Source organism: Monodon monoceros, unplaced genomic scaffold, assembly GCF_005190385.1.
Source record: "Monodon monoceros isolate NGI ecotype Baffin Bay Population unplaced genomic scaffold, NGI_Narwhal_1 Super_Scaffold_22, whole genome shotgun sequence".
NCBI lineage: Eukaryota > Metazoa > Chordata > Mammalia > Artiodactyla > Monodontidae > Monodon > Monodon monoceros.
In genome coordinates, this window is record NW_021703779.1 from 10,560,501 (window position 1) to 10,569,556 (window position 9,056).

The window sequence follows — 9,056 nt, forward strand, 5'->3', positions numbered from 1 at the left end:
CACGGGTTCGTGCCCCGGTCCGGGAAGATCCCACATGCCGCGGAGCGGCTGGGCCCGTGAGCCATGGCCGCTGAGTCTGCGCGTCCGGAGCCTGTGCTCTGCAATGGAGAGGCCACAGCAGTGAGAGGCCCGCATACAGGCAAAAAAAAAACAACAACAATGAAATCGTGCCATTTGCAGCAACATGGGTAGACCTAAAAATTATCATACTAAGTGAAGACAGACAGAAAAAGACAAATACCGTAAGATGCCACTTATATATGGAATCTAAAAAAAAAATGATACAAATGAATTTATTTACAAAACAGAAATAGACTCACAGACATAGAAAACAAACCTGTGGTTACCAAAGGGGAAAGGGGATGGGGGAGCGATAAATTAGGAGTTTGGGATTAACAGATACACACTACTATATATAAAATAGACAACCAACAAGGACCTACTGTATAGCACAGGGAACTATATTCAATATCTTGTAATAACCTATAATGGAAAAGAATCTGAAACAGAATATATATATATATATATATATATATATATAAATGAATCACTTTGCTGTATATCTGAAACACTGTAAATTAACTATACTTCAATTAAGAAAAGAAGGTTCTCACTCACTCATGCTTAATGCCCAAATGAGAAACTCCTCGACATTTCAGTGATTTGCCCAGTACAACTATCCAAATTATAGTCGGGCTGCTGCTTATTTTCATATGAAATGCATGAGGAGTGAATAGAGAACAGTAATCTCACTACACGGCAGTCATATCCCCAGGCACACATGTAAGCCCAGTTAACATGAGGGATTAAGTAACTGACGAAATAGCCACTGAATCACGTTCTACGCAGGCAAGACACAGCCCTACTTTATGTACTGAAAGTATATGCAGGATACAATTTAAGTTAAAAATTTTATAAAACAATATATACTATATGAATCCACAAACCTGTGTGTATATGTACATTAAAAAAGCTGGAAGAATAAATAACAAAATCTTAACAATAGTTATCTCTGTATGGTCATATTGTAGGTGATCTTTATTTCCTTCTGGGTTGTTTTCTGCACCTTCTAATTATCTACACAAATATGTCACTTTTTTCCATGGAGGGAAAATGCATTTTCAAGCCCAAGTAATGAATGTATATAAATTGAGCAGATTGTTACCCTGACAAAATTCCTAATAAGTAGCCTTTACACATATTCTCAGGGCCACTGCCTTTTGAGACAGACTCTGATTTCATCACAATTTGGCCAGACCTTCATCTAAGGTACAAGAAAAGTCAAGTTGCTAAATGCAGCCCTTGAAGCTGTAAGCCATGTAATGACACTGCCACCCCGACTCACTCACTGCATCTCTCCCAAATGTGCAGACACCCCCAAACCCTGGGGATTTTAAGTGCATAGCCCACCATTAGACTTCTTAACACCTCTTGTCAGTAGAGGGAAGCAAGTTACAAAAGGGAGCCACTGAAAAGAAACTGGCAACACCATGGGGACAGAGGCACCACATCAAAGTCATCGTTTCCTACTGCTGCGAAGGGGGAGAGGTGACCCACCAGCTCTCCTGATTCTAAGTGCAGGATCGTCTGTGAATCAGACTTCTCACCGCGCCCCCCGCCAAGCAAATCTGTAATGGCTGGGGCTTGACTGTATTTTTTTTCAGTGGTGGGGTTAGGGTTACCATATGCCATTTGTAAGTTTTGCCAAGAGAATATGACTGATTACAGTCTGAATGAGAGTGGTTCCCCTTTGGAATCAGCCTGCCTCCCACCTTCTGTGATGCCGTGGACTCTGCTATCATGAACCAAGCTCCATCTGCCAGCTGGATTCGGACCCTCAGGGCAGGGCCTGAGACCACTGGCATGACTCACACCCTCAAGGCTGCACTCAGGCTACCATCGCAGACTTTGGAACACCCCCTTGTCCTATTGGGAAGCCCCGACCAGCATTTGGGACCCCTGCAGGAGGACAGCATCGGACACTCATGGCAAAGTCAGGGGCCCCTGGGGATGGGCTTGGACTCCCATGGCAGGGTCTGGGACCCAAAGGGCGGCACTCTGACCCCCCCAAAGCAGAGGCTGGTAATGCACTGTCACAAACTTGGGCCTGCAAGGCAAGGCTGGGGAGTCCCAGGGCTGCACTCAGATCCCGTAAAGCAGGGTCTGGGATCCCTAAGGATGGAGTGGAACCCCCAAGACAGGGTTCGAGACCTCCAGGGATAGGATGGGATCCCCAAAGCAGGGTTCATGACCTCTGGAGTCCCACTAGGACTCCCCACCCCTGCCGGCAAGGCAGGGTCTTGGGGCCCAGGGCTGCATTCCCACACTCGGGCTACCAACACGGAGCTCATCCCGCCAGGGCCAGACAGGAGACTCCAAGCCCAAGTTTGTGACCTCCGGGCCAGACAAACAGCCCCAAGGCAGAGTTCAGGATCCACCGCGACTTGCCTGGACCCCCAGGGCCACAGTCAAGCTACCACCATAGACTTCAGATCCCCGGACTGGATTTGAAACCCCCAAGCAGTGTTTGCAGTACCCGTCCAGTCCAGACTCCAGGCCCCAAGGTAAAGTCTGGAACCTCCAGGGATAGGACTGGATCCCCAAGGCAGGGTCTAGGACCCCCGGGGCCGCACCCGGACACCTAAGGTAGGATCCGGGACCCCTCCCCAAGGCATGGTCTGAAACCCAGGCTGAACCGGGACCCCTAAGGCAGAGTTCTGGGCCCTCAGGGCTGCACTCAGACTCCCCCTAAGGCAGGGTCTAGGACCCGGGTCCGCATTTGTACGCCTAGGCCAGGGTCTGGGACACTCAGAAATGCACTTGAACCCCCAAGGCAGGATCTGGGACTCCTGTGACACACTAAGAGCCCTAAGGCAGGACCTGGGACCCCAGGGCTGCACTCGGACCATTAAGGCAGCGTTTGGGGCTCCCGGGGCCGCCCTCGGACCTCCACCAAGGCAGGGTCTGGGACACCTGGAGCCACACTCGGATCCACCAAGGCAGAGTTCGGGGTTCCGGAGGACGGAACTGATCCCCAGGACCGGACCCCGACCCTGCGCGGAGGCCTGACCGGGGCGCGGGGAGGTGGCGAGCGTGGGGGAGCGCCCACTGGGTTGGGTGCCCGGCCTGGCCCTGCTCCGGCACTACGTGCCTTGGGAAGCCGCCTCGAGCATCCGCAGCAGAGAGAAGCGTATGCCCAGGCCGCGGTGTCCCAGACTGGCCTCCCGGCCCGGACCGCGCACACCAATCAGGCGGCGGCGAGCACGTGACCCGGACGGCCAATGGGCAGCCTGCACGGGAGCACGCCCCTGAGGCCCCGCCCCGTTGCGTAGGAGCGCTTGCGGTATGTGGGCCGTGCGAGCCGCCGTCCGCCCGGGGTTCTGGCTCTTTCGCGTGGCTCGCGACTGCGGGGCTCCGAGGGCCGCGCCGCCGCTGTCGCCCTGCCCCGAGCGCGCGCTCGCCGCCTTCCGAGGGGGCCTGGGGTGCCCGGAGGGGCGAGGGGGTGGGGGGCGGGGCCCAGGTGCAGATGGCCGGAGAAGTCGGACTGGAGGAAAGGAGGGTGAGGAGGAACCAGAAGCTGCGGAGGAGGAGGAAGAGGAGGAGGAGGAGCTGCTAAGGAGGGACCCTTTGCTGCCGGCGGGGACCCAGCGCGTGTGCTTGGTTCACCCTGACGTCAAGTGTGGGCCCGGGAAGCCGCCGGGGACCCGAGGTGACCGTGACTGTGGCCGCGGACTGAGGGGGGGGGGCGAGCCGTGAAGAGCGCCAAGTCCCGGAACTTAAAGGGCGACCACCCCTCCAGACCTGAGTCAGCCCCGTCCACCCTGTCCGGCCCAGCCCCCGGGACACGTTGGCATCACTGCCCATCTGCCTGCTGTCCCTCAGGGGAGAGTCTCGGCTATCCCATGCCCCCTTCCTGCTTGGGCAGGATCGTCAGGAGGAGAGCCGAGGGCGGGGTGGCCCCCGACAGCCCTCCATCCACGGCCTGTGCCCTCGGTGTCCTGGGCTCCTGCCCTGGCTGGGCCCTGCCTCGGGAACACGAACACACACACACACACACACACACACACCCTCACCGTTCACGGCCAGGGGCCCTGGGTGGGCGCTGCCTTTCTTGGGCCAGGCTCGGCAAGGGCCCCACCCCGCAGGCAGGGCGGCAGGTTTTATGGGCCCTTGGGAGTCTCACAGGGGATGCTGTCCAGTGGGTCACAAGGGACCATGAGTCCCCACGGGGCAGACGTCCCAGATTCCAACACGGGGGGTGGGGGCATCCCCCTGTCCCTGCTCAGCTCAGGGCCCTGCTCCCCTTCCCGGTCCTGTGTCCACCCCTCCTGACCATCTACCCAGAAGAACAGAGCTGCATTTCGAGCAAATGCTGATTGGGTCGCTTTCTCGGGACCGTTGTGTAGGCAGGAAGCAGGAAGCCGTCCCAGCCTGGGGCACGTGGCCCAGGGCCCTGGGCAGGGCTGGACACGGCCCGGGGCTGACCCAGCCGTAAATGACCCTCACACTGGCCTGTCTCTCCCCAAAGCTGAGTGGCAGGTGGTGGAGGCACAGGCGCTGGTGCACACGCTGGATGGCTGGTCGGTGGTGGACACGGTGGTGGTGCCCACCAAAACGCCAGACAGGAAGCTCGTCTTTGGCAGAGGGACCTTGGAGCGCCTGACAGGTGAGTCCAGCACACATGTCCCCGTCACCCTCCCAGAAACAGAGAAAGCATGGCCGTCCCTCTGGGCCTCACAGGAACTTGGATCAGACGGCAAAAGCCACCACGCCCGTGTTAGAATTCAAACAAGGCCCCAGCACACAGGCGGGACCTTTGAGAGTCGGGCGCACACCAGCCCTGAGCCCCAGCCCAGCCCACCCCCCTCCCCAGTGCCCTGCGGTGGGGATCCTGCGTGTGACCCCTGCCCTCCGTGGACCGCAACGTCCCCGCCCCAAAGCCATGTCTAGCTCACAGCTCAGAGCAGGAGACATGCCAAGGGGGGCGCTCACCGCCCATCTGTGTCTAACGGGCACTCAGTCCCCACGGGGTCACGGGACCCCCATGTGTGTGAGATCTACTCCCCTGAAGATGGACCCGGTCTGGTCCTTCCCGACCCACACTTGACAAATACTGTGCTCAGAGACTCGGGGTGTCTGGCGAACACGGCCAAAGTGCAGGGTCCCCAGACAGACATCATGGGCGTGCAGACCTCTGAGAGGCCAACCTCTTTTCCTAGAGAAAATCAGAGGGTCCCCGGAAATCACCGCCGTCTTCCTGAATGTGGAGAGGATGGCTGCACCCACCAAGGTACCTCAGGAGCTCACTGTTTCCTGCCCACGGCGGCTGAGCGAGTGGGTTAGTGTCCCCGTGAGAACACAGGTCTCCACGGGCCTGGGGTCACCACAGGTCCCCTCCCTCGCGCTCCATCTTCTAGAAAGAACTGGAAGCCGCGTGGGGTGTGCAGGTGTTCGACCGATTCACAGTGGTTCTTCATATTTTCCGCTGCAACGCCCGCACCAAGGAGGCCCGGCTGCAGGTGGCGCTGGCCGAGCTCCCCCTGCTCAGGTACCTCCAGAGCCCGGTCTCGGGGCAGACGGAACCCTCCTTGGACCCCTTCTTGCTTTTCCATACCTCGACTGTTGCCAGGGTGGTGAGGGTAGAATGTGGCCAGTGGGGACGTGTCCAAGCAACCCACTTACTAGGGCACGTGGCCCACTGGAGTGCCACCCAGCAAGGGACCCTCCGTCCCCTCCCGTGAAGGCCCACGTGGCGGGGCGGCCCCCAGCGAGCCTGTTCTTCCTGTCTAGATGCGCACTCCCCACCCAGGGCTCTGTCCCAGCCTCCCACGGGCACATGCTTCCGTCTCCTGAGCCGACCCATTTCCACGCCAGGTCCCACCTGAAAAACGTTACCCACCTGGGCGGACGAGGACGGGACTCTCGCCACATCATGGGGTCAGGTACTGTGTCTGACGTCACCGGGAGCTCAGAAGGGGGACGTGTCGTGGCCACCACCCCTACAAAGGGGACGACGTCCCTCAGAGGTCCTGATGGGGCCTCGTCCGTGGTCACAGTCAAAGGGAGGGTATCAAGGTGTTTCCCTGGTGCGGCCGTAACGAAGGACCACGAACCGGTGCCTTAAAACCACAGACATTCATCCTCCCCGAATCCTGCAGACCAGATCAAGGAGTTATAAGGGCTGGTTCCTTCTGGAGGCTCCAGGGGAGGGTCCTTCCCGCCCCTTCCAGCTTCTGAGGGCTCCGGGCATCCCTGGGCTTGTGGCCGTGTCCCTCCCATCTCTGCCTCCGTCTTCACGGGGCTTCTCCTCTGTGTCTGTATCTCTCCTCTTCTGTGTCTTAGAAGGACTCTGTCATTGGATGTAGGGCCACCCTCCTCCAGGAGGACCTCATCTCAGACCCTTCACTGCATCACATCTGCAGAGACCTTTTGTCCAAATAAGGTCCTGTTCTGAGGTCAAGGTGTCCCAGGGCTGTGGTCCCTCCAGAGGCTCCAGGGGAGGCTCCTTCCCGCCTCTTCCGGCTTCTGGGGGCTCCAGGCGTCCCTGGGCTTGTGGCCGCGTCCCTCCCGTCTCTGCCTCCACCTTCACGGGGCTTCTCCTCTGTGTCTGGGTCTTTCCTCTTCTGTCTCTTAGAAGGACCCTGTCATTGTTTGTAGGGCCACCCTCCTCCAGGGGGACCTCATCTCAGACCCTTCACTGCATCACATCTGCAGAGACCCTGTTTCTTAATAAGGCCCCATCTGTAGGTCCTGGGGGTCAGGGTGTGGACACATCTTTGGGGCACCACTCAGCCCACTGTGGGTATCATGGGGGCCCTTCTGAGGCTCTCCCCTTGGCCTCTTCCTCCTGGGTAAAGGGGAGCCCAGGAGACCTCAGAGGGCAGAAGTGCGAGGCCACCTCGCGCCGGGCAGAGCTGTCTCAGAACAGAAGGTGTTGGGGCCAAGTGTACAGGGGAGCAGGCTGGGTGGGGGAAGGGGGGGTCCCTGCAGCCCCAAGCGTGAGCCTGTCCACGTCCCCCGCAGGCACCCCCGTGGCTCTTGCCCCTTTTGTGTCTGCTCACTGACTCACCATCTTGGGTGTTTCTAGGAGAGTCTTTCATGCAGGTGCAAGAGCGCCTCCTGAAAGATAAAGAAGCGAAGATTCGAAAGGCCCTGGACAGACTCCGCCGGAAGAGGCTTCTCCTGGGGCAGCAGCGGAGGCGGCGGGAGTTCCCTGTGGTCTCCGTGGTTGGATACACGAACTGCGGTGAGAAGTGGGCCCTCCCCGGGGCCGGGCAGGTGTACGCTAGGGGGACCCACTTGCCAACCCAGCGAGACTGAGTATTCACGGAGGGCTAGCCCGCAGTGAGAAGGGCTGCACTCGGGCCCCGTCCCGGGGCGGCCCCCCGTGTGACTGCCGTGGGCTGACGCCCCTCTTAGTGGATGTCCTCCAGACTCTGAGAACGAGGAAGTAGTGACAGTTTTAAGTCCGTTGAGAGTGGACAGGGTCTTGCAGGGATCAGAGTGGTTCAGATGTTGCCGAGGAAAACTTCACAGTCTGTCCTCAGCTTTATCTGCACGAGCACATCAAGTGGACTCCACGTGGGGAACAGAGTGTAGGGCGTCCTTTAGGGTCACAGGTGCCCTGAGATAAGTGGAAAGCACCCAGTTCCCTCCACTGTGGGGATTCAGTCCACAACACTTGCTGGGCTCCCCTGAGGCCCGGCCCCGCCACGTGCTCGGGAAGCACCGCCGTGACGGGCCCGTCCCTTTATCAGGCGCTCACGGTCTGCGTCCAGAGAAGGGAGGGAATGTCCCACAAGCGTGCACAGGAAGCTGTGGGGTGGGTGTCCAGGCTTGAAAAGTCATAAATGTCTACAGGTAAAATCACTCGTGTCAGGAAATCCCAACTGCCCCTCCTGGCTGCATCCCCAGAGGGTGCCGTGTCTTCCGCTAACTGTCACAGGATCCAGTGAGTGTTGGCTTGATCCCGACTCTCACTGACCGGGAGTTCGGGGTCCTGCACTGAGCAGGGGCGTCCAGGCCGAGCCCCGCCATCCAGTTACTCGATGGCAGGACCCGTCACCACCTCCTGGTGGGCCATCGGCGGGACTTCCAGGCGTAGCCAGGGGTGTCCCTGGGCTGGACGGTTACTGCTGCTGCCCCTGAACCTGGGCTCGGTGGAGAAAGTGTCCACGTTGTCAGGAAAGGCTGTGGAGGAGGGTGTTCTAGGACCCCCTCAGGTACACACAGCACTGTCTACACCCTCACTACCTCTCTGCACACACTGCACCCCCCTACTCCACCATTCCCTCGTCTACACGGACACCACACCACAGCTCGGTTACTCCACGGGACCATCCCTCCGCCTGTTTGGACGCCTGCCCACCTCACATGCACGTCACCACTGTCTGTGTCTACGCCGTCTCTCCTGTCTACACCAGCACTCTTGCCCTGGCCCTGGTCCACTTTACCCTGAAGGCTAGACAGTGGCAGCTGAGTCCTTGCACAGCCCGCACAGCGTCCCACGGGTCCTGCGGAGAGTTCTGAGCGCACAGACCTCCTGCCCCTGCCCACCCTCCAGCGCCCTGTGATCAGTGTGGGGCAGCCCCGAGGTCCACAGTGGTCGGTGGGGGACCGGAGGGGTCTGAGACGCATGGTCCCCTTGTGCCCGACGTGCAGGAAAGACCACCTTGATCAAGGCCCTGACAGGGGACGCCGCCATCCAGCCCCGGGACCAGCTGTTTGCCACGCTGGACGTCACAGCCCACGCGGGGTGGCTGCCCTCCCGGCTGACTGTCATCTACATGGACACCATTGGCTTCCTCTCCCAGCTGCCCCACAGCCTGGTCGAGTCCTTCTCGGCCACCCTGGAGGATGTGGGCCATTCGGTGAGTGTGGAGGGCCAGGTCGCCTCAAATACCCACAAACAGGAGGCAGGTCCCCTCATCCCAACATCACGGGCCTGGGTCCCCTCATCACAACATCACGAGCCTGGGTCCCCTCATCACAGCATCACGGGGCAGGGTCCCCTCATCACAGCATCCCGGGGCAGGGTCCCCTCATCACAGCATCCC

General features: G+C 59.2%; 1 protein-coding gene across 2 annotated transcripts in view; it reads left to right on the forward strand.

Moving 5' to 3' along the window:
• The first annotated feature begins 3,345 nt into the window (after positions 1 to 3,345).
• GTPBP6 (GTP binding protein 6 (putative)) overlaps positions 3,346 to 9,056 on the forward strand; it is a 9,906-nt gene continuing 4,195 nt past the window's right edge. The window contains exons 1-7 of one of the 2 annotated variants that reach the window (XM_029241220.1): positions 3,346 to 3,709; positions 4,529 to 4,666; positions 5,220 to 5,290; positions 5,418 to 5,548; positions 5,791 to 5,942; positions 7,088 to 7,246; positions 8,662 to 8,870. In XM_029241220.1, coding sequence (XP_029097053.1) covers positions 3,346 to 3,709; positions 4,529 to 4,666; positions 5,220 to 5,290; positions 5,418 to 5,548; positions 5,791 to 5,942; positions 7,088 to 7,246; positions 8,662 to 8,870 — 1,224 coding nt within the window. The remainder of the gene's footprint in view (positions 3,710 to 4,528; positions 4,667 to 5,219; positions 5,291 to 5,417; positions 5,549 to 5,790; positions 5,943 to 7,087; positions 7,247 to 8,661; positions 8,871 to 9,056) is intronic. The other variant, XM_029241221.1, reaches the window with a different exon arrangement.